Here is a 24,311-nt window from a genome sequence, read left to right on the forward strand (position 1 = left end):
GCAGCAGGATAACCCTTACAAAAAAATAGATTTCTCTAATACAATGGGGAAAATAGAAGAAACTGAAAAATTGTTACAGAACTAAAGAAAAAAGAAATAATAAAAAAAAAAATGAATAACGATTATCACAATGTTAATACAGTTGACGCTCTCTAATTCGATTATCATTGGGAATTGAATTTTCATCGAATAAGGGAGCTTATCGAATAATGGAGCGTTGTTTATGAGAAATTCTTGATGACTGGGACTTTAAAATGTATCGAATAAGGGAGCGTATCGAATAGTAGAACGTCGAATTAGAGAGCGTCAACCGTAGTAACAACAAAAAATTAGTTTCACCGAATTCTGTGCCAGAATGGGCTATTCCACTTTTAAACCATACAGGGGTATTGAACTTTTCCAGGGGGGTCTGAGCCTTGATTTTCCAGGGGGTATTTGTTCCTTTTTCACATTTTCCAAGGGGGTTATTATTGGTTTCCAGGGGGTTCTCTCTTCATAAATTGACATCAATAATTGTTTTCCAGCCCCTTTTTCACAAAATTTTACTTTCTATAGGGGTCTACCCCTTGATTTCCAGGGGATAGCTTGTTATTCAAAATTTCCAAGGGGGTTAGTTGAAAAAGTTTGTCAATACCCCTGTATAAATTTTTTTTGGAATAGCCCAATCCTGTATCTTCATTAATACTATTCATTAATACTCGGCCTACATTCTTTTCTCTAAATTTTCCTTAAGTCCAGACACAATATTTTTTCATGCAGAAAGTGTAGGCCAAGTCTTTCAGCTACTTGATTAGATAGATATATAAAATTTTACTATTTCCTATTGCTAAAAAATAAGGCCAGACTGACTCTGTCAATCTTTCATTTTTATTTGAAATGGCAGTCCACAAATTTTTTCAATCAAACAGTTCTCGAATTCTTAACGAAAATCAAAGAAACCCGAAATGCCTGACAAGAGAGGATAAACCTGCATGAAAAAAAATCAATGGTAGATTTTGGAAAAGGCAGAAGTTTTGCTACTAACGTCCTTATTTCTTCACTTTAAATCCCTTAAAAATAAATATCAGATATTCAAGAAATCTTAACAAATCTTACATTGAGACATCTTGAATTCTTCTCTGTTAAGTTGTGGTTCTTCTTTTTATTTTTCAGTGGTTCTGTGTTTGTTTGTCAGAAGTCTGGAGTCACTGATGGTTCATTTTGAAAGGAGAAGAGCGTGATCGCGCTTCCCAGATGTTTCGATAAAGTTGAAAACGGAGGTAAAAAACATTTAAAAAAAAACTTTAGATGTGTATATAATTTGATTCTAGCCATCTAAATTTGGGATTTGAGCAATATTTTAATGATTATATTTGATCTTTGAAGAATTAAGATTTTTTAAATTTTTTCCATTGAATAATGGAAGATAGTAGGAGCATCGCATGGAAATAAACCCCCGTCTCACTGAGCTGACATTCGATTATAACCAAGGATTCAACTTGAATTTTCGTTCAGCTAAGTAGAAAAATCTCGGATCAATAGTCCTAAATAGAAGAAAAATAAATTGATAAGCTAAGTTGAAATAGACTAGCGTATTTGAAAACGAAAGTGCCCATGCGGAAAGCATCTAAAGACATCGCTGACCAGTCAGGTCAGAGGACGCCAGAAGTAGATGACCATAAGAATACCATGTATCCAACAGAAACTAAAGATTTATTCGTTCCAAGCAATGAAGACATTTGTAAAGGTAAAATGTTTCAATTATTTCGAATAACTCTCGTTTGACATATCACATGTCAGCAGAAACAGCCAACCCGGGGGGGGGGGTTTGTTTTTTCCAGGCAATCGAGGGGTTGGTGTGGCCCTTAAGGGTCCTTAGGCTTCCAAAAAGGAAAAAATCAGAAAATCAAAATTTCCCACTAAGGGTTGGAAAATAGAAAATTTCAACTTTTACCACCGAAGATCAAATTTGGTCAAAATTGGTCACCTTAGTCCCGCCAAGGTTGTAAAATTCAGAACCTGTTCTTGTTTTCTCTTTTTTATTAAGGGTCCAAATTAAGCGGGCGGGCACCCCCCGTCCGCTCTAGACCCCCCCCCCCTGGGCAGCCAACAAGCCAATTTCCCCAAAATATCAGTATCTGTTTCCCTTCTCCAGGATAGAGCTTTTTTGAAAAATGTGGAAACAGATTCGATTTTCTAGGAAAGACCTTTTCCTTAAAATCATCTGTTTCCCCGCTCCAGCTGATGACATCGAAACAGATCAATATTTTCTACACGCTTATCAAAATTGTTCGGAAACGGGGCGGTAAGCGTTAAGCAAGATTGACGGGTGACGGCTTTTGCGGTAAGCCTGCAATTGCACGCTTTAAAATTTCCTATATTTTTGACACGCAATTCCTTCCGAAAGCTCTGTTGAATTTCAAAAGCCTAGGGCAGTTTTACTCAAAATTTCGTAGAAGAAGTTCCATAACCGGATGCCCGTTAAAGGCCTTCGCCCCGAATTAGAATAAAACCCCTTGAAATCCTAAGAATTTCAACCGGGCGGGAGCGGGCATAATTAACCATTGCGCGCTTACGCCCTCGGAACACAAGCGTGCAATTGAGAGGATTTCCCAGACGTATTCGATTGCGTTCGATTGCGTTGATTGCGTTCGATCGTGATCATTGACCCCGGATGTTCATCGCATAATTTCTACGGGAAATCGAAAGTAATTTCATTCAGCTTGTGATGTTTGAGAGCTTGGATGTTGTGAAGCTGCAAGAATAAAGCCAGACAATCTCAATCGAATGGAATCGACGATCGAACCAGTTGAACAACAATCGAACCAATCGAATATTACCCAGAATTTTGACATTCGATTGAGATTCGATTGCGTTCGACAATCAAATTTCAATGGGTCGATTGCGTTCAATTTGGTGCGAGTGGTTCGATCGTCAATTCCGTTTGATTGAGATCGTCTGGGGATGTCAATCGAACGTTCGATTGCCAATCGAACCAATCGAATTATTCCAATTTAGAACCTAAAAGTTAGCAAACTAACTTACCTTGTTTCCTCAAATCACCGCCATCTTAGGCCCTAACCCATTTGAAAGAAAAATTGATCCAGCTTAAAAACACAAGATTTAAAGGACATTAAGGCAAACTTTTAGTGAAATTATGGAGTTGATTGAGTGCGGCGCTTATCACGTGGGAGCGTAAAAGCCCTCTGGGGGCATTAAGGTGTTTCTTATTAAAAATTCCCACCACTCCGATACCAATTTTTTGGGGTATTTTTCCTCGTTTTGACTAATGTTTCATTTTTGATTTTTCATGTATGTAATGAATTCCAAAAAAAGGGGGATAAAAAAGTTATGATATCAATATTTGGAAGCAAAAATTCATGGATTTCCGATATCGAAAAAATATCAGAATTTTGAAATACCGAATAAATTTTGCCCGATTTCCGAAATTCCGAAGAAAACACGGTCGAATTCCGCAATTCCGAAATACCATTTGTATCCTATTTCAGCGCTAATTTCGAACTTAAGATTTTATTTATATTTCTGGAGTGTCTTTAATTATTACTACTGAGATAGTTCTGTGGTGTTGGTTCTGTCACGTAATACGCGAGCCGTACACTATATTAATTCAGCGGTTATTAGATGGCAGGGCTTATTGGGGGAAGCGCTAATTTTGAAACTTGAGATCACAGTGCAGCTCTTATATTAAGGGAGGTGCTTAAAACAGGGCCTTAAAACAGGGCGGCAGTATAGAGGAAATACGGAACCACAAAAATCGAATTTACAAAAAAAACGGAACAAAATTTGATCGAATGCCAATCGAACATAAATTGAATTAATCGAATGCCAATCGAACATAAATCAAATTGATCGAACATTGATCAAACTAATCAAATCAATCGAAAAGTATATGCAATCGAAGCTAATCGAAACTAATCGAACACCAATTGAACGCCAATCGAACACCAATTGAACGGTAATCGAACACCAATTGAACGGTAATCGAACACCAATTGAACGGTAATCGAATCCAATCAAAAAAAGATGTGAAATTCGATTGGGCTAATCGAAAATCAATCATTCGATTGGCTTCGATTAAGTTCGATTGATTCGGTAATCAAATTTTTCGATTGACATCCCCTGGCATAATATAAATTGAGAAACAGATATCTGTTTCCAAAAAGATGATATTGCATTGGAAACAGATTGAATGTTCTGGGAGAAAACAGATATCCTATTCTATACAAGCTTGGGAGAACAGACAGTCAAAACTTAAACCTATCGTCAACTGCTCCAACTTGGGACGAGTGTACGCAACATGGGACTTGTTGATATCTTAAATTTGATAAACAGCTGTGAAGGAGTGCTGTGGTATAGTTGTCATTGACCTTGGTTACTGCACAGGCGACTGAGGTTCGATTCCCACTCGCAGCGGTTCACTTGGCAAGTGAATGAACCTTCGCCTGGGTCAACCCATGCCATATGAGGGGAATTGGGTAGTCAGTCCAAGGTGCTGACGGGGCGCTCATTGAAAGCGTCTATAGTTGCGAAAATAGGCCAAAGCCTCCTTGCAAACTCACCAAAGAAATAGAAATAGAAATGGGAAGCAATAGTAGAATGACCTTCGTTTTGTTGCAGATTTATAAGATTCTCTCAGGGATTACTTGTCAATGTACATGTACACATGGTGTTGTGTCAACTTGTCAGCATTGTATTGTTGTAAAAGGAAAAGATAAAAGAGGTAAGACTAGCCTAGTTTCTAATCCTGATTTACTGTCAACTGCTCCAACTTGGGACTATCTTACGCAACATGGGACGGCCATTCAACCATTATTTCACCGAACCTCCAAAGTCATTTGATTTGAGTTCAATGAACGGCGTATTAAAAAATACACGATTTCTCTTCTGCACCGAGTATGCTTTTAAATCGAAATATGAAAAAAATCCGTAAAGGAAAACACACGCGAATGTGAGCCTTTGACGTCACTCGCCCGGCAAGTTACACACTCACTATTTGTTAATCTCATCGAGCGGTAGGCGGTTAGGCGGCGGAGCTCTCTAATATTCTCCATTCGGCGCCTGGTCATTTTAAATGAAAACAAAAGTTAAAAAGGGCAGACAGAAGGACAGAAAGTATGATTGATTAAACTTGGTGGAGTTATCAAAACAAATTTGTTGTCAAAGAGATTTCACAGTAACTGAAAATACAGGCCAGATATCAACAGTTCCATGTTTCAACCAATTGTCCCAAGAGCAGTTGACGGTATTTACATTACTTATTGAGTAAAATTTATTCATTCCATTTGATATAATACCTTTAGGATAGCATCACCTCGTTTCAAGTATTTATTTTGTATTTTGTTGTAGCTTTCCACATGGTTTCATCACCCACTTTTCAAATGTTAGGGGGGGGCACTAAAGCTGATTGGGGGAGAGATTCATGATGGGGGGAGAACCTTTTGGAGAATTTTTGAAGTAGCACAAACCGTCAATAGAAACAACGCAACGGGTATGCATGGCCCCCGGCGTGCAAATCGAATTGAGGGGGCCATAAAAATATGTCGCCCACCATGGTTGGGCGACGAAGAAAATTTTCCACTTTTTACCCTTATTTCACCCCTCTAAACGGTATATATAAGAATTTTTAAAGTAAAAAAAAAATACTTTGCAAAATATTGGGGGGCCATGGCCCCCCTGGCCCCCCCGGTGACGGGGGCCATGGTATGGCAGGTAAAAAAACCACTGCAAACCCGAAATTGTCTTTTTCGTAGGTAAAATCACCGTAAAATCGCTCAAGTTCAACAGTAAGGGTGTAAAGTTTTGGGGTTAAAACTAGAAACTCCGGTGATGATTTTGTCACAAACTCAAATTTTTTGTAAAAAGAAGTAACCTGCTGCTGCATGGACTTAGGCCAAAAAAAAAGTAGTCTTTTATCTGGAAATCGTTCGGGTGAACTTATTTTTGAAAGTAACCCGGCCGCAAAAAAGAAATTTTTTTTTATGCTGTTAGAAATTTAAACTGAATATTTCAGACAACTAGGCTCAAAAAGCAAAACGTTTTCTCAAGCAAACAAAGGTTTTGTAGCAGAGTAAATAATATACAGCAAAGACAAACAAACATTCTTATTAAATATTAGTATTGTATAATATTTGTGACGTCAATTGTAAATATAAATGATTTCCCCTTTCTCTTTTTTTTTTTCGTTTTTTGTTTGTTCTAACGATGCTTTTCGTGCATTTGATCGCAGACATTTTTATACAATTTACATTTATACATAAATAGAAAGAGAAAAAAATCAAGAGTGTTAGAAAAATCTAAAAATGTGAAGAAGAAAAAATTTGGCGGCTGCCTGGGTGAGTTTTTTTTTCACCCGAATTTCCGGAAACAAGAATCCTTTTTTTTGGCCTTATTCCTAATTACAGTTTCATGTTGAATAATCAAAAACTGACTGACTCCAGCATAAGAACAATGACAACAAAAAATTTTGTACACACTTTTACTAATCATACATTACATATCAGTGTGTTATTGATTTGATTGAATAGAACCAACAGAAATTCAACAAATTGAATGCAATAATTGAGATTCAATGGCAAAATCTTGGGAATTGATTATCTTCAATAGACAAGCACAGGAGGTTGATATTTTCTAAAATTTAAACCAGACTTACAGATATAAGTAGCCAGTAAAATTTGATGGTCATTCAAGAATTCATTTGACTGACCATTCTGACGCTTGTCAATAACATTTATCTTTTCAATCTTTCTACTTCTAGTTCTATCCCAAGGGTTGCCAAAGTACTTCAAAGAAGTTTCAGTTAATGAAGTTGACTGTCCAAATTTGACGGAGAAACCATGGGGACTAGCTGCCAAAGGTAACAAAGTATGAAATTTTAACGCTTTTGATATAGTGTGGACACAAACTTAGCCTGCTCGGGTAAATTAATGCGTGTCCAAATTTTCGTCAATTTCTCGGAGGCAATTATACCTTTAAAGAAGCGCATTACGATGTAGAACATGAAAATCGGTCTTACTTAAATTTACATTTTGCCAATTTGGCAAAAAACCACAAAACCCAAAAAATGCTGACGTCAGCAAAATTTGTTTTTTAAATAACTCAAGTTTGGCTAATGGTATAAACATGAAATTTGGACAAAGTTGCATATCATTAATAAAAACACTTTTGCATAATCCTTTTTTTCAAATTTTGCTGACGTCAGCAGAAATCAGCAAAATACGAAAATTTGCGATAAAGTGCTGACATCAGCAAAATTTCAAAAAAAAAATTTTCAAAATGATCTTTTTAATGATGTGCAACTTTGGTCCAATTTCATGTTCATACCATTAGCTAAACTGGAGTTATTTAAAAAACAAGTTTTGCTGACGTCAGCATTTTTTGGGTTTTGTGATTTTTCGCAAAATTGGCAAAACCTAAATTTAAGTAACACTGATTTTCATGTTTTTCATCGTAATGCGCTTCTTTAAAGGTATAATTTATTATGCTAGGAGGGGTGGAATTGCCTCCAAAAAATTAACGAAAATTTGGACACGCATTAATTTACCCAAGTGTTGTAAACATCTCTAACTTGTTAAAGTTGGGTTTTTCTCTGATCGATTTAGTTTTGGTAATATTTTTTTCAATTGTAATTCAAGTCTGTTAGGTTTGGTAATTACCAATCAGCCGATCAATGAGATTTAAAATTTCATTTGACACCTTCTTAGAGATCAGATCAAAAGGAAGGTTGTAGTCACTGTGATTGAAAAAAAAAAGATGTTTTCAACCTGTTGGAATTAGATGAGGGATGTCGGCATTAGATCAACTTACGGTATTCAACAATAGTATTAATAAAGACAGAGTGCTATTAGGAATAGTTTTCAATTCTATATAAGCGACTTGTTTGTTGTATATATTCACTTGTTTGTCAATATCATGATAATGTACGTTACAGTACGTTAGCGTATTATGTGATTAATTAATAGAATAGTAATTTTGTAGGAATCTGTGGCAGTCCAAAGAATTTAGATGTTGGTGGACCACCATATCTTGTTCCTACAGTTCAAAGAGACAAGGTTTGAAAATCGTAACATCTTTGTATGATATCTACAAGTTAATATACTAGGTTTTTCTCTTGTTCAAATTTTAAGATTTATAAGGTTTGCTGTTAAAAGACAATTAGGCAATGACATTTGAGAACTTGTTTAAATTATAATATTTTTGATCAGCTGTTGGATTTCGATTTATTTTGTTGTTTTATATTAGATCTACAAATTTGAAGAACTTGCAAAATTGACAGGAATCAAAGACACATTTTTTATTGGAGCTGGGGCTGGGCCATGTCATGTTGTTGGGGTTAATTCAGAGGTACTGTATTTTTATCACCCTATGGCAGATTAAATAGCATGTTTTGTTACTGTTAAATAGTATGTGTTGTAATTTCAACTTGTCATTATAATTTTTTACTCTATTACTATTACTGACCTTGTCAAAGATCTGTTCTGTAGAAAATTATTAATTCAGACCGTAGCATCACTGTATAAGCTTTAGCTCAGTTCCAAATAGATTCCATCTAATGATAACTTAAAAGAAGTGTTTTACTTGATTTTGATTCACGTTTACACTGGCTTTTGCATCTTCTTTTAGTTTTACTTGTTTTCTGATAGGGTTAGAATATTAAATTGATGTCTTTAGCTGCTATATCTATTGATTATTCTTGACATTTTTTTCCAAGCTTTGTTTGTAATTATAGTTTACACACTTTTAGATGATGGCTAATTTGAAGACGGGGGAATCTGAGAATGTTCAAACTTATGTTGCAACAGTCAGAGATGATGTATGTATGTAAAGAAATTTGTTTTGTTTTTTTAAATTAATTTTGATAACAAATTTTATGACACTTCTGGTATACTTTGAAATTTTTGTTGACACCCGCACATATACTCATGGTACCCTTTTTGCCTAAATACCTAGGCTCAAGCTTTGCTGAGATGTCAAGTTTAAAATAGGAGATTTGAGTTGACTCAAGCTACTGAACTATACTTTTAATTTTAGAATTCATGTAACTTGAGACAAATACAAGCAAAAGATTTTTGTTTACTTGGGAATTTTTTAGCCTCTGAAGGCAAACAAGGAAAGGTAAAAAATTAAACTTCGAGTTTTTACCCTTAATATTTTTGAACTACAATCATGGTCAGAATATGTCGGTATTTGCTTTTTCACAGAATCTAAAGTACGGGCAAGAATGACATTTTCAGGCTATAATCAGATAATTCGTTTGGGAGGGGTATAATGGCTTCCAGCTTAAACTAGCTGGACCATTCACCAGCGTTTGAATCCTAAGCTCCTAAGTCTTAAGTCTCATGTTTAAACTCAGAGTTAAAACTAAAACCAACATTACGTTATTAAGGCACTTAAAAGTACTTGCAGTTTTTAAGATTCTTTGCCAATTTTTAATGGCCATGGTTGTAATTCGTAATTTGTTTATCTTCATCTTTGTGAATTTGTCCTTCAAATTAACGATAAATTGATTTGTCCAAATAGGAGAACTTTTTCTTCGGAGAAATTATTTGTTGAACAAAACTCGTTATCACTGACAAAGTTTATTTCCTCTTTTAGTCATTTTCAGCTCTCATAGCATTAGAGTATCTATCTAATGATTTCATTTTTCTTCTTTTTCTAAAGGTCATAAAAATCAATGCTAAAACACGCTTATCTGAAGAAAACTTTCCACTAGCTATTAGGAAAGTTTTAACTGAGTATTCCCCGGACAAGATAATAGGACTTGGTGGAGTTTTTGTTATCAAAAATGGTAAAGCTAAGCTACATATCATGGTGAGCTTAGACTGTTAAAGGGGAATATAATATTATTTGTTGGTGCTAACAATTATGGTCTTTTGTGTGAGTTTGCTTTCTGGTTGCAATCATCCCGTTAATTTTTTCGGGCAGAATAGGTGTGTCAAAATAAAATAGGGTGCAAAAAATATTTTTCTATTGTTCTGGTCGTGCCAACATTAAAAAATACACAAAATAGTGAAACGTTCTGAATTTGTAAAATCCCACTTAAGATTCTTTTTTTTATAAATGGGTCTTCGATTCGTGACGAATGTGTCTCTGGCCAGATCCCAAATGAAATGAAACGTCACACATGGGTTTTTAAGATATGTCCGATTTGATGCTTGGTACTGATGGCTATGGATAATTTTGAACACTCTATAATTTTAACTGGGTTTCTTATCTGCTTAAACTTCATGCAATGGGCCATTCCATTTTTTATCCATACAGAGGGGTTGGACGAACATTTCCAGAGGGTAATCTGAGAAAAATTCCAGGGGGTGTGTTTTCATTTTCCCAAGGGGGTAAAAAGTTATTCTGAAATTTGAAGGAGGTGAATAACCTGATTCTAGTTCGTCCATCCTCACTTTTAGGTATGAAAAAAAAAATTTCCAAGGGTTTTTTTGGAAATTCTTTTTTATTAAATTTTCCACACATTTTCAATAATTTCTTTTTTGCCTTGAAAAGGTTCGTCCACCCCCTGTATGGTTTTTAATGGAACAGCCCAACTCTGAGGATGATTATACTCTGATGTGATGTTTTTATTTCTCTTCCCCTTTCTAGCCAGACTTCAGTTGTACACCATTGGAAACTGACGAAGCTGTGAATAATTGGCTGACGTTCAATGTTTCAAGTTCACCTCTTGTCTGTTTGAGTGTCTTTTATAACGTTGATCAGGTAACGAATGAAGTCAAGACATTTTTAACAGAAGAGGGTCTATTAATTTTGCAATCCTTTGAAACTAAAACTATACTATACGATAAAGCTCTTAGCAAAAGGAGTGCTCGATTAGACTTCTAAAAGCGCACAAAACTGCGTCTGGCTTGTAGATAACAGTAATGCTCATAGACTTCGATGTTATCTCTCCTCTATTACCGTCTATTTCCAACAACCTGTTTACGTCAAGCTATTTTTAACAGAAGAGGGTCTATTAAAATCTTTCAATCTTTTTAAACTAAAACTTGATACTATACCCACTTACTGTACTATATTCAAGATAAAACTCTTAGCAAAAGGAGTGTTCAGTTAGACTTTTGAAACAGCACAAAATGATGCAAATTGTAAATAGCAGTTTTCTCTATTTCAAGTAACCTTTTAACCTCAGTTGTATATTTTTCAGGCTGTGATCTCTACTTGACAATCCCACGGGATTGAAAGATGACGAGTGTAAACTGTACCTTTATTTTCTAGGGATATGATTTACGTATTGAGCACACACATTGTTTCAGCCACCATGGCGAAGGAGGCCATTATCATTACGACACAACTCCTGAAGAAGTTGAATATGAAGCTTATTTTGTAGTAGCTGAACAATTACTACGTGTGGATAGGCCTTTAAATACTCACGCTGTAGGTCGTGATTGAAATGTTTTGTTACGCTTCATCAAGTCAAAAATATTTCCTGCTTTTTATCAATAAATTCCTTTTTCGATGCAGTAGTTAAAATAATATTGCTACATGTGGATGGACTAAGAAACAAATTGGTTTATTGATGTAAATCCGTGGTTTTTTTAAAAGACATATATTTTTGACGAATTTTACTTTTTCAAAAGTGAGGTTTTTGGGAACTAACTTTTTCGGGAGAGTCTTCTAGAACTTTTAAAGTGGTGCATATCATCAATAGTTGAGAACATATTTTACACTAGCAATGGATACAATTGAATGTTGCATTGATAACTAAATGATAGGAATATACTATTTCTAGTCACTTTAATTTTTATTGAATTATTCCTTTGGATAAAAAATTGTATGAAATACGAGATATGAGATGACAGAGCATGATTTGTATGTTTTGTTCGAATTTTTAGAATTTTAAGGAAGTTTTTTTTGTAGTAGAATTATTTTTCAATTTTCTTATTGGAATTAAATTTATTAGATATTCCTCCACCTTTTCTAGAGCTTCATACTATCCTGCTAATCTCGTAATTATTTTGTAACTCAGAATTACTTCTTTATCTTTGGTGTTTTGTTTCATTTCATAACTATTTTAAGTAAAACCACGTCACATAAATTATATAAAAAAACTGAAATCCAACTTTTTTATGTTGCGTAATAACATATGTTGCAAAGAATTATCCATCCTGTTTCCTTATTTTTACAGATTAACTAAACTAACATAAAGTATATCATTGATAAAAAAAAACACTGGAAAAGGTTCAACAGTCAAAAATGTTTCCTCTACGTGTTAGGGCACTGTTTGTACCAAAGAACTTAAACCAAATGAGAAGATGTCTTTGCAGTATACCGGTAAGTCTTTGTTATTATTTTTTACTATTTTGTAAGTCTGAGGCGACCCGGAGGCTCTTCTTTCGATAGCTGTCTACCCGAAGGTAAGGGAGGGCGCCACTCCTTTCCCTGGATTGCTCCACTTACCCTTGATCCTTCTCTTAATTGCTGAGCATCAAGCCGAGAGGCATCAAGTACCATTTTGGGAATCTTTGGTATGACCTGGCTGGGGGTTGAACCCACAACCTTGCGCACCGTAGCCGGATGATCTACCACTGCACTACGGTTTGCCTGCATACAAGGTCTCTGATTTTATACACCCTCGCGCCATTAACCTAACAGCAATACAACGAGGTCAGTACAATTATTTTTGATGAGATATTTAATTTCAAATTCATGATATTCATGACGTAATGTTTTCTACGGAAATACACCGGTTTTAGTGGCAAATTTAAACTAGACAAAAGTTGTATGAAGTTTGCCACTACTGGCAAAAACTGGGGTCTTTCCGTAGGAAACATTACGTTATGTATATCATGAATTCGAGTCTTTTTAGAAAATTCTTAGAGTGGGGGCTAGTACTAAAATCTCATACACCTTGAGTTTTAATGATGAAGAGGTATAGCGAAAGAATAACTAAGATATCCCAAAATATTTTAGTCCACGTGTACTAAAATACTTCTTCTCGAAATGTGGTGTTGGTATGGAAAAAAATTCTAAAAAATTATTTTAGCTCTCACTTGAGTCGGAGGTTTTACTACAGACCCGTACATTCTAATCATAATCGTTGAGTCTCCCCAAACATTAGGTTTATAGGTGGATTTCTCACCTATTGTTATTCCAGAAAAAATTGTACATGTTGAGGAGGTCTTTTTTGGGAAAGGTGATCCCCCTGGATTTTTTTTTTATTTTTTTACCACCCTGGATTTTATCCTCATTTTACACTCGAAGAACCAGACCACCTTTTGATTTTTTATTTTCCAGACCACCTTGGACGTCACACATCCTCAACTTAGGGGGTTTAGACTTTTTCTGGAATACCCCATCATAATAAGTAGTTTCTGCGATTCCAAGCATTGACCTTTACATACCCTGGACACAAGTTTATCGATCCTGGCCAACACAAATCTTTGATCAAACTTTTTTTGAAAATGGTACCCTGATGGTACTACTCAATACGGGTGAAACCATATTTTTACCGGAAATCTCTTTGATTTAGAAATTGAACCACATCGAGTAGTGCTACCATTAGACATCCCTGTGCCACAGATCCGTTGGGACCCCAGCCACACTGGAAAATTGGTAAAAATTTCGTTCCCGGTAGGAAAATACCCTGGAATTTTAGCCCCACTTGACTTATATTTCAACCCCACTCGAAATTAAAGGTTTAAAGATTAACCTTTGAACAATAGAATTTCTTTCTCCATTGGGAAAAAAGTTCCACTGTGGCTGTGAGACAGGGTGTCATTAGGGTACCACATCTAAAAAAAGTTCGATTAAAGATTGCGAATTAGCGCCTAGTCAGGGTCAGTAATATCAATCTGGTATTCAAAATTGTTATTAATGTTCATTTTTATTCATGCAAAATTCAGGGTGGATCTAAGAAAAGCGTACTAACATCTAAAAACGTTAGACCAGTCGGTTATACCACTCATTGGCCATTTCTTACGTCACCTTTCCGGCAAGATAGTCCATTTCAGCTACCATGGTCTAACTTACGTAATTATAACACTAACATTATAAATGAATATGAAGTTTCATGTGACGAATTGCGTGAAGACGTTGCGAATGATGAAAAGATGTACATTATTGACGTACGGGAACCAATGGAAGTAGAATTTGATGGGAAAATACCAGGCTCTGTCCTTATACCAGGTAAGTTGAGACAGAAAATGACTTTCCCAAAAATCTACCGGGTGCGTACCATAATGTATACAAGTTTGCCAAGAAATTGTGAGGTTATAGATTGAGATTTTTTGTCGATTCATTTTTGATGGTATAAAGGAAAGTTTAACTTAAATTTTGGCGTATAAAACTTTAAATTTGGTTCAGTCAATCAAAGGGTATGTTAAAAACTGAAAATTTTACCAGGCATGCCAAAAATAAGTATACAAGTTTTTCGAGAGAATGGGAACTTATTGATGAAGACTTTCGATGGTGTAGAGTAAAGCTTAACTTAAATTTAGGCGTATAAAACTTTAAAGTTGGTAAAATTTATGTTTAAAAAAACTGATTAGATTGACTTACTCTTAGGTTCCAAATAAACGCCCCCCCCCCGCCGCTTGTTAACTTTTCGAAAATTTTCCAACCCCCCCGGACCTTATTAGGACCACCCCCCCCCCCCCGTTTATTAATTGGACCTACCCCGGTGGAGGTCCTATAAATTAAACTCTGTCCGTTCGTCTGTTCGTTAGTTACCATCTTTTCTCGAGATTGGCTCAATTTTTGCACAAAGATGTGTAACTATAAACCATCGAATGTGACGGAGCCTGATTTTCGAGAAAAAAAATTTTTGGGCAAATTTGGGCCAAAAAAACGGCTAAAAAGCGGTTTTTTCGAAAAATCGGATCATTAATATTTTCTTATTTTTTGCATGAAAGTAGGGTACCATCATAGGTAAAAGATGGCTCAAAGAGATTTTTGCAAAAAAATTTGTTTGCTCAAAAAACGCATGTTTATCTAAAATAATCACTATCAATAAGTGACATTGTATAAATACACTAAAATAAATAATACATCTTAGTCAAATTACTCAATTTTTTTATGAGATGTTTTTTTTGCTCATGAGGGCTTACTTTTGAAGAATATGTGTGTCTAGACAGGAAATTTTGGTTGCCTGGCGTGTTTTTATGAAATGACACAGTTTCATTTTTAAATTAGCTCCCATTAAAATTAATAATGTGAATTACTTTGGTACAGTGTGAATTAGATTGTGGTTTTGGGATCGTTGAAAAGATAACGATGAGTGGAATATTATCAGGATCTTTCTTCAAATTTTGAAAGAAGGGAAAGGAATTATTTTTAATTAATGGTCGAAATATATTTACAGAGTGGTAAAAGCCTAATTTAAAACCAAAGAACTTAAATAAAAACTTGGATAGAAATCGAACAAACTTTTGAGACTTTAAACATTATTCTTCACGTAAAAATGGCTCTTAAAATTCGAGCCTTATGATTCTTATGAAAAAGCTCTTATGATGTATGCTTATTTACAGCAGGAGAAATAGAGGACGCGTTACGATTACCGGATGAAGCCTTCGAAAAAGTATACGGATATCCTAAACCACCGGAAGATGGGGAAGATGTGGTGGTTTATTGCGCGGCTGGCGTGAGAAGTTTACGAGCTACGTTGCTGTTAAGAAGTCTTGGCTATGAAGAGTAAGTAAAGATCTCCCTTTATAATTTTACATACAGTTGACTCTATCTAATACGATTTTCAAATGCAATTGTTTGTTACATAAATCTTTCGAAAGATCACTAAAAAAGGGAATAGTTTAGGAGGCGGGATAAAATTATAAGCGGCGGTTAGCGCCTGGGGCGGAGTAAGCAATGGCGGAGGTGTTTACAGTGTAACGTTTGTTCCGCCACTATTCTTTTCCGTAAACCGCTGCAATGGCTGTAAACTCTGCGCACGTATATCTTTCCCGCGGTAGCATCGTCTAATGTTTCGGTTCAACTACAGTACAGTAAAAAAATGTTTCAAAATTGAGACGAATTTTAAATTTTTAAAATTAACAACAAGAAGCTTCTGTTATTAACGAACTTTATACTTAAGGTATACGAAAGGATTGGCCTATTCAAGTAGATTTTTATCGAATATGGAAGCGTGTCGAATGGTAGAACACTTTTATGAGAGTTTCTTGTTCGTTGAGGGTGGCTTTCAATATTAAAGAATGATAAAATAATGGAATGTCAAATGTAAAGCTATTTTATACTTTTTACCAAAAAATAAAAAAATGGACATTATTTACTGGTTTTGGAACTATATTATAAAGACATATAATTATATTAAATTAGATAGGTAATCAATTCTTTCAATGTCCGTTGTTGAAGGCTTGATTTGCACGTTTGAAGATAACCAGACAGAAGAAAAGTTTGCTCAAAAGAATACTTCTACAGTCCTTAGTTTTTAAACCTCCGAATTTTTTTAATATTGTCGTGGAAGTTGTTTGAGTAATCAAGACAGGTCAAGACAATGCGAACATTAAGAAAATATATACAACATTGAGCCTAAAAACCGAAATGGAAGAACAAATTAAGTTATTTTTTATATAAAAAAGTACACCCCTTTCTCTCACAGACCCGGGAGAGGATTATTCAGCCAGTGGGGATAAAAATAACGGACTAAAACTCAATTGGGATTGATATTCCTGTATTTTTTATGACTGGGGATTTCAATTCTTTTGTTTTCAAGTCAAAAAATTCAGTGGGGATGGTAAAAATAGCATAATATTTTGCACTGAGGATTGGTTTATTTGATTATTTTCAGTGGAAGCAAAAATTGGAGGATAATTTTCCACCAGGGACGATATTTTGGCCAACTTTTCCAGTGGGAAGAGTTCCCAGTAGGTCTGAGAGAAGAGGGTGTAAAAGTTTTTATTTGTGTTCGCCAATTGAATATAATACCATGGTCTGTCCCGTTATTAAGGATATTACGAGGGCTTTGGTGTAAAGCAAACCTCACATTCAGGAACTAACAAATTTTTAAAATTACATTCTCCACAGACCCAAGTATCATCTGAACTTTCTTGTTGATTTCGTACGATTTGATATTCCCACCGTTTCATTCATTGACATTGTTGTATCAGGCTTTGTCATTTGAAAATTCCAGGCGTGTGGTCAATCGCACTCCTAAAAAGTACTTTAGGCGTGTGATAAGGAGTGCTATGCATAACTTTAAGTAGTAAAATCCAAATTTATGGCGTGTGATTAATCACTCTCCTCAAAGATTGTGTTTGGAGGTGTGCGCGTGCTATCACACGCCTCAAACGATGCAGCCTGTTGTATGATGGACTGCTCATCTTTTCGTATGGCGGACGGCCAACTAAGAGATCTTTGTCTGGTGGAAAGATTTTTAGGGGACTTGATAGGTAAATTTCGTCCGAGATAAGTCATTTGCTGTGGCTTGTTATATTGTTGTCTGTCTTCAACTGCGGGGGAAAAATCCGAAGCATGTGCGGGCCTTGGTCTAGAGCAGGAGGCCTGGGTTGGACGACGAGGAGGCGGAGCTAGCAAATTTTGTAGAATGGACGACATTGTCCTTAAAGTTGGGAAGATTGGAAAACTTATGGTTGGGAGGACCAGATTTTTCGTGAATTTTTTGTCATCTCTGCTATCGAATTCGAAGCTTGGATTTCGAGATCCCCCATAACCAGAATCTAGGCTCCTTTGTTGAGAAGGTTTTTCATTGGGTAAAAGCAAGTGTTGGTCAATATTTGATTCATCATCCCACAATGGCGTCTTTGTTAATCGTGCTGATATTTCGTCGGTTACATCTATCGATGGAATGCGAGGTGTAGTGAATGGTAGTGACTCGTTGAAAACGTCAATGTCGAATACTTGCGTTTTCAATTTGTCTAGAATTTCAACTGAGAACACTTGTACATTAAGACTGACCGACACTACAGTCTCTTCATAATTGAAGTCGTAAACACTGTGCTCAGGTCTAATAACTTTGAAAATACATGTACTTTCGGGTACAAGCTCTTCTACTAAAGCTGAAACCCAGTTTATTATAAATCTTACTTTGCTAGTATCGTAAGGATGCCAGTAATCTTCGTCTACTTTCCATAAAGACATTGTAATGTGGATAGAACCGTACTCCCAGCCGTCAAGTTTGACATCCGTCAATGGTAGTTTCTCCTGCAACAATTGTTTCAACTGCCCCCATAAATTTCTAGAAGCTACAGATTTTCGGCTTTTATATTCTTTTAAGTCTAGCTCTGAAGAAATATCTAATTTCACAGTTATATCTTTGGTTCTGTGGCTCGGTTTCTCAAGTCGTAAAAACCGAATTAAGGAAACTTCAAACTGATCGTGTGTTACAGCTAAAAGGGACTTCGAGAAATACTGCACTAAAGCATTTTCTACGACCGTTTCCACTTGTTCAGCTTCCTTGCTTTCCAAGTGAAAGTCCACTTTCTTTTTGAAACGAAAATACACATCAAGCTTAAGTGTCTTTTCATTCATGCAAGCCTGTGTTGCTTCGATCTTGTCAAAAATACAGGCTAATTGATTCTCAGTATTGACTAACGATTCCAACTGGATAATCTTCTGAATGTTGTTATTATAAATGGAAAGGTCTTCGACTGTTGAAGCTGTACATATGAAACGTAGTGACTGCAAAAGTTCTTCCCTCTCACGGGTACTTAGGGTTTGACTCGGCGGACCTCCTTGTGGCAGTGTCCCTGGTAAATGGTTTATTAAAACAACTTTGACAGCATACCAGACTGTATCTCTTATATCTTGCCAAGAATTGCAATACATTGGAGCTTTTGGATCATTGAATGTTCCATTGTCCATCTTCTGACACTCCAGTGGCGTTAAATGCATTGTGATGTTACGAAAGATGGAAATTACGGTCAAAGCTAAGCGCAATTCTTGAGTCGGACACAATCTTATACTTCTTATAGAACCATTCACTAATTTTCTGAATAGTTCATGCCAAGATGCTAGTCCATGACTTTTCAGTAGGCAATTCAAGCATGTCTTGCAAGCGACGCAACAAATACTCTTATCACTCCGACAATCATATTTCGTGGACCCGCAGAATTTGCACTTGTGGTGTCCGCATTTTTGACCAGTTGTGCAGCATTTTTTCTTCTTGCACTCTTCCTTGCCGCAAGATGAGCATTTATGGTCACAACCCTGGCAACATTGATTAAGATGGTTGGTTGTATCTGTACACGCCCAGCTAGATCGGAAGTTCGTTTTCGAAGTTGGAAAATCTTGAATCTCTCGTAGGATTTCTACTAAAAGGTTTATATCAAGTCCTGAAATGTCAATAGAGGGTTGGAACACGTTGTTATCGTAGTCTTGATAAATGAGTTTGGTCACTGCTGGATTCTTGGAGATGTTTGACAAATCTTTTACTTCTTTACATCGCGTTGTAAAGATTTGACTTAATGCCACACCAGGATCGGTTGAGTTCGGTACTGCATTCAAAGCGAAGTGAGCCAACAATTTGTGGAGACCATATTGGCCGACGGAGATGACAGCTAAAAGCTGCTGATGCCTCAAATGAACCGGTTCTCTCGAAGTAGCCATTTCTTTGATTCTTTTTTCTATTCTAAAATTGAAGAAAAAAAACAGTATATTATGGGCTGTTTCATTAAAAATCCATACAGGGGAAGGAGGTTGATGAACATTCTCGAGTGAAAATAAAACATTCTTGGAATTGTGTGGATACCCCCTGGAAATGTGTGGATGCCCCCTGGAAATGTGTGGATACCCCCTGGAAATGGCAACATCTTTTGCAAAGAAAAGTTCTTTTCATATTTCAATGTGACGGAAGACAAACTAAAACCTGTCTTTTTAGAATTTTTAGAATAACATTTTACCCCTGGAAAATGAAAAAATAACACTTCTTTAGACCCTCTGGAAATTCTTTTCGTGTTACCCTCGATTTCTAAACGACGGCATGTGCCGCCAGAAAAAATGGCTTTCAAAATTGGACCCTGCATGTTATCGAACGTTTCTGACCCTTACAGTGTAGTTTGACTTGTTTTACTGAAACCACCTGTAAATGAGTCTGAGATGTCGACACAATGTGCAAAACAAATCAAAAACTACTAAAGATATATAAGATTTTAACTGTCAGACTTGCAATTTAGTAGTCCCCCAAACACACCCTTACAGTGTATCCATCTAAAAGAAGAGCCTTGTAGTGCACTCCATCAAAAGTATACCCTTACAGTGCATTTCAAGGGTCTCGAAAAACCTACCCTTAAGAGCGGCACATGCCGTTGGTCGGACCATATGAATGCCCCCCTGGAAATGTACACCCTCCTGTATGTGGAGATTAAATGGAATCTCATATAAATTTATTTTGCTACCATGTGGAAAGCACTCGCCATAGTTACTTTAATCGTAGAAATTTTAGCGAGACTAATTTTAGCGTTTTAGCGAGTTTTCCCTACTTTCGCTAAAATAAATCTCGCTAAAACACGGCGAATCGACAGATCGCCAAAATTTATCCGCGCGAAATTTCTGGTTATATTGCCTTGATACATTTTTATCAATAAGAAGGGTTACAGTGCAAAGAAATGCTAGAAAAAGAATTCAGTCAATAATGTAATATGAGTATTCGCTAAAATTTATCCACGCGAAATTTTTTGAAATCGTGATTCTCTAAAATAAATCCAAAAATAAACAAGATTTTCCTGACTCGCTAATATACGCTAAAATTAGTCTCGCTAAAATTTCTACGATTAAAGTATCCCCCATCGTTGCACAAAAAAGATCACTTAGAAATAGTGAGAGCCACTATGTTCTGGAAACATCCTAAACTAACTTTTTTTTGAATGATCAATTAGGTCAAAAACTCGTCTTGTGATCTTATGGGCCTAAGTGATCATTTTAAAAAGTTAGTTTGCTTCTAACAAGTCTGTGCACACGAAGTACATTGTAGCTCTCACTAAAAATTGAATTTTTTGTTTTCTTTTCTATCCATCTATCCAACGACATTACTAAGTCCCTTCTGCTGTGTTATCACAATCTCCTCAAAACATTATATGATGTCTTTTTTCATCCTATAAAGTCATTATCGTTATTAAATTCCTCGAAATGGTTTTAGAAAGTTGCTGCTTTTGCAAGAAAAAAATGATAAATAATACCGTAATGTTGTTTTAAGTATTGATAATAACTCTTATCCCCTTGGCAACGACGATCATGAATTAGAGAAAGTAAACAAAACTTTAAGAAGGCATTGCGCCATTCAAATTGAAATTTCGTCTATAGACCAATTCCGTATGACGTCATTTTTCACCCACCATCTTTTTTTCTGAGAAAACAACAGGAAAAGCATGTAAAAGTGGACTTGATAACATACCTCGCTTAGTTTAATGTTGTCAAATATTTCAAGTTTAGACCTACGCATAGTTTTTTTTGTTTGTTGTTGTTTCGTGGGTGAAATGTTTAGCAGTTCAAAGCCCGGGGGTACTAGGGTATTGCGAGCTGACGGGGGGGGGGGTTGCCGCCCGACTTTCGACCCTTGGACCCTTACTGGGACTAAAAAGGAGAAAACAATAGAACATTTTGTGAATTTTACGACCCTTATTGGGACAAATCGGGGGTAAAAAGTTGAAATTTTCCTATTTCTCCGACCCTTTGTGGGACTGAAATTAGACTTTCTGATTTTTCCGACAGTTAGCGGGACTTTGGAAATCCAAAAAAGGTACCCTTAAGGGTGGCACATACCGTACCCTCCATTTGCCTAAGTACCCCCCCCCAAGCAGCTTGCTTGAGTTTTTCAACCTTGATTTAACCGAATTTGTCTATATTTCAAAAGCATTCCAAGGCAAATCCTTTTATTAAGTGGGTCTAACGAACGTCATTTTCTAGATTTGAAAGAGGAATTGGAAAGCTTCTTGCAATAGCTCATTTTTGAAAGGAGGTGTAAAACCTTCCCAGAACATAAAAAGGGCATAATAAGAAAGTGTTATAGGGAAGGGTAGATAAAGCGCATAATATAAGGGAGGGAAAAGTTTTGAAGATGAGGGCAAATGATTTGTTTGATTCGTTACAATTTTTAACAAGACCCCTTCTATAATTTTACAAGATAAAATTTGGGGCTTCGTCACTTTATTTTCAATTTCTTTTCACCCAGGACACGAAGTTTAGCTGGCGGTATAAAAGCATGGTACGAAACGAACTCGGAGTGAAGAAAAAGCAGCGAAGTGCAATTTACCAGGAAAGAGCTCATATCCTGCTGGTGGAAAGTTTCGCTTTTTTGAAGGATTGTAGGCTTGGCGTCAAGACACTTTTCTTGATAAGTGATTACACGTTGTTTTTTTTTTAAGAAACTGGTTTTACCAAGCAGCCTCAATGCTTCTTAAGAAATCCGCCTTTTGAGCCTTAAATGTTTCTTACATGTTTCTAAACTTTGTCAAGTTTAAAGGACGCATGTTGATAATACAACAGTCTAATAGACTAATCTGCGGTACTTTCCTATCTTCTATATTGATTTTCTGACTGTTATGTAAGTATTTTTCTGGAACTTTGCCTTGATTGGAAGTTTCTTAAAAAACCGAATTAAAAAAATTTATTTTCTCATTCTCAGCCTCAGCATGTTTCTTAGATGTTTCTTAGTTTTTAGGCATTCTGAGCCTCGTGTTTCTTAAAAGTGTGTTTCTTAAAAAAAAAAAAAACGTGTACTCTTGGGTACCTAATAGCCGGGGGGTTTGGAATAAGCAGGGGGGGGGTGTGGAAGAAATCTCAAAATTTAATAAGCGGGGTGGGGGGTTGGAATAAAAATGTCCTGGGTGGAAAAGGTTCGAAAAGGAGGCTAATACAGCAGAATTAGGGCAAAAGAGGGAGCTTTCAAAAGAATTTTCCCCAAAAATCAATAAGCGGGTTGGAATAAGAATGTCCTGGGTGGGAAATTTTCGAAAAATCAATTAGCAGCCCCCCCCCCACCGGCTATTAGCGAGTTTATGTATGTGTGTTTTTCAGCGACGGAGACGATAAGGTTCTAATTTTACTAAAAACTGACCAGCTGAGGACGACGGTAAATCAGCACTTTTACCGTCCTCGATTTTGCGGGGCGGAATTGCGGGTTTTTCCAAATCGCTTCAGTCACTCTACCGTCCTCGAAAGTGCAAATACATAAACTCGGTATTAGGTACCCAAGAGTAGGCGATCGATGGAAGAATTCAGCCTAGCATTCAGCCCATTTCTACGGGCTTTAAAACTTCCAACTGGAGAATATACAGTGGTTGAGAAATGATTTAGAACAATTCAGCTTATGTAATAGTTGACAAATTTGCATTGAAATATTTTAAAGTTAAATTTAGTTGTATTATTAGTTCGGATGTAATGTATTTTTTTTTTTAGATATGATGATGTATTGAAATATATATATGAAATATAATTATCATTTTTTTGGCCAGGAAATTCAACGCGCTCAACGCGCTCAACAGACCGAATGAGGCAAATTGGGTAGGTGATTTTCCAAAGTTGGTATTTTGGTGCCCCTATAAACACGTTTTTTGATAAGAACATCCAAAACTTTTGAAATTTTAGTGCGTTTTAAATTTTTAGTTTTAAGCCTGCATATGTTCTTATGTTCTTGACATATTTTTTTTGCCATTGAAGCTTTATGTTCTAATATAATTTGTTCTTATATAAAAACTTGAAAAGGTTATTTTCAGCAAAAATTTTTGCTTGTTTTTCCACATAGATCAAACACTCTTTCTTACAGAATATAAGAACAATGAAGCTCTCCAAAATGCCTGGTATGGCTGAAATTCAAGTAAATTAAGGGTCAAAATAATTTAAAGGTTCAAAGTCTAAAATATTTCAATTTTACCCCAAAATTAAGAACAGGATAAACAATTTGAGGCTCAAAAAGTAAAAGAAAATTAGAATATTGGTTCTTACGAGGGTTCTTATAGAACAAAAAGAGTGTATATACAGTTATTTTCAGAAAAATGTTCGTACATGGGGCAAATGGGGGTTGGAGGATGGGATGTATTGTCCGAGGGTAGCGAAAATTCATCAAAATTTGCCTTGTCGGGGGGTAATTTGGGTTGTCTGAGGGGTCAACTGATGCTTGTCCGGGGAGTAAATCACTGAAAATTGTTATATCCTTTACCCCCCATATTCAAATTTTTTCTGGAAAAGCCCATTCCGAGAAAACGTCAAGTGTAACAGGTGCCATGTGCCATCAAGGTCCCTACACATTTTTTTTTTATAAGAACGAAAACTTTCAGCTTTGGATGTGCTTTCTTAACTGTTTGTGTTTTAAGCCTTAAAATGTTTTTAACATTTTCTTATTTACAGTTTTGTGAGTATTTTTTTTCCATTTTACTAAGAAATAAGGTGTTGTAGAGTCCAAAAAG

At 36.0% G+C, this 24,311-nt stretch overlaps 3 protein-coding genes across 5 annotated transcripts in view; 2 read left to right on the forward strand and 1 right to left on the reverse strand.

The window, feature by feature from the left end:
* LOC136810500 (RNA-binding protein cabeza-like) overlaps nucleotides 1-1,210 on the reverse strand; it is a 15,577-nt gene extending 14,367 nt beyond the window's left edge. The window contains exon 1 of one of the 2 annotated variants that reach the window (XM_067067073.1): nucleotides 1,096-1,210. In XM_067067073.1, coding sequence (XP_066923174.1) covers nucleotides 1,096-1,105 — 10 coding nt within the window. In that variant the 5' untranslated portion in view covers nucleotides 1,106-1,210. The remainder of the gene's footprint in view (nucleotides 1-1,095) is intronic. The other variant, XM_067067074.1, reaches the window with a different exon arrangement.
* Nucleotides 1,211-1,561: 351 nt separating this feature from the next.
* Nucleotides 1,562-11,913, forward strand: LOC136810502 (ester hydrolase C11orf54 homolog). Its single transcript, XM_067067075.1, has 9 exons — nucleotides 1,562-1,726; nucleotides 6,755-6,853; nucleotides 7,975-8,048; nucleotides 8,239-8,340; nucleotides 8,741-8,809; nucleotides 9,028-9,111; nucleotides 9,658-9,807; nucleotides 10,591-10,704; nucleotides 11,218-11,913. The coding sequence occupies exons 1-9, from the start codon at nucleotides 1,594-1,596 to the stop codon at nucleotides 11,389-11,391; spliced, it is 999 nt and encodes a 332-aa protein (XP_066923176.1). The 5' UTR covers nucleotides 1,562-1,593; the 3' UTR covers nucleotides 11,392-11,913.
* Nucleotides 11,914-12,131: 218 nt separating this feature from the next.
* On the forward strand, nucleotides 12,132-22,626 carry LOC136810503 (thiosulfate:glutathione sulfurtransferase-like). Of its 2 annotated transcripts, none has more exons than XM_067067077.1 (4): nucleotides 12,132-12,273; nucleotides 13,845-14,127; nucleotides 15,471-15,630; nucleotides 22,079-22,626. In XM_067067077.1, the coding sequence occupies exons 1-4, from the start codon at nucleotides 12,196-12,198 to the stop codon at nucleotides 22,131-22,133; spliced, it is 576 nt and encodes a 191-aa protein (XP_066923178.1). In that variant the 5' UTR covers nucleotides 12,132-12,195; the 3' UTR covers nucleotides 22,134-22,626. The 2 variants fall into 2 exon arrangements, with proteins under 2 accessions (XP_066923178.1, XP_066923177.1); XM_067067076.1 differs by having other exon boundaries at nucleotides 12,133-12,273; nucleotides 15,468-15,630; nucleotides 22,079-22,480.
* The last annotated feature ends 1,685 nt before the right edge of the window (nucleotides 22,627-24,311 follow it).

This window comes from Clytia hemisphaerica, unplaced genomic scaffold (genome assembly GCF_902728285.1).
Source record: "Clytia hemisphaerica strain Z4C2 unplaced genomic scaffold, Clytia hemisphaerica genome assembly, whole genome shotgun sequence".
NCBI classification, from domain to species: Eukaryota; Metazoa; Cnidaria; class Hydrozoa; order Leptothecata; family Clytiidae; genus Clytia; species Clytia hemisphaerica.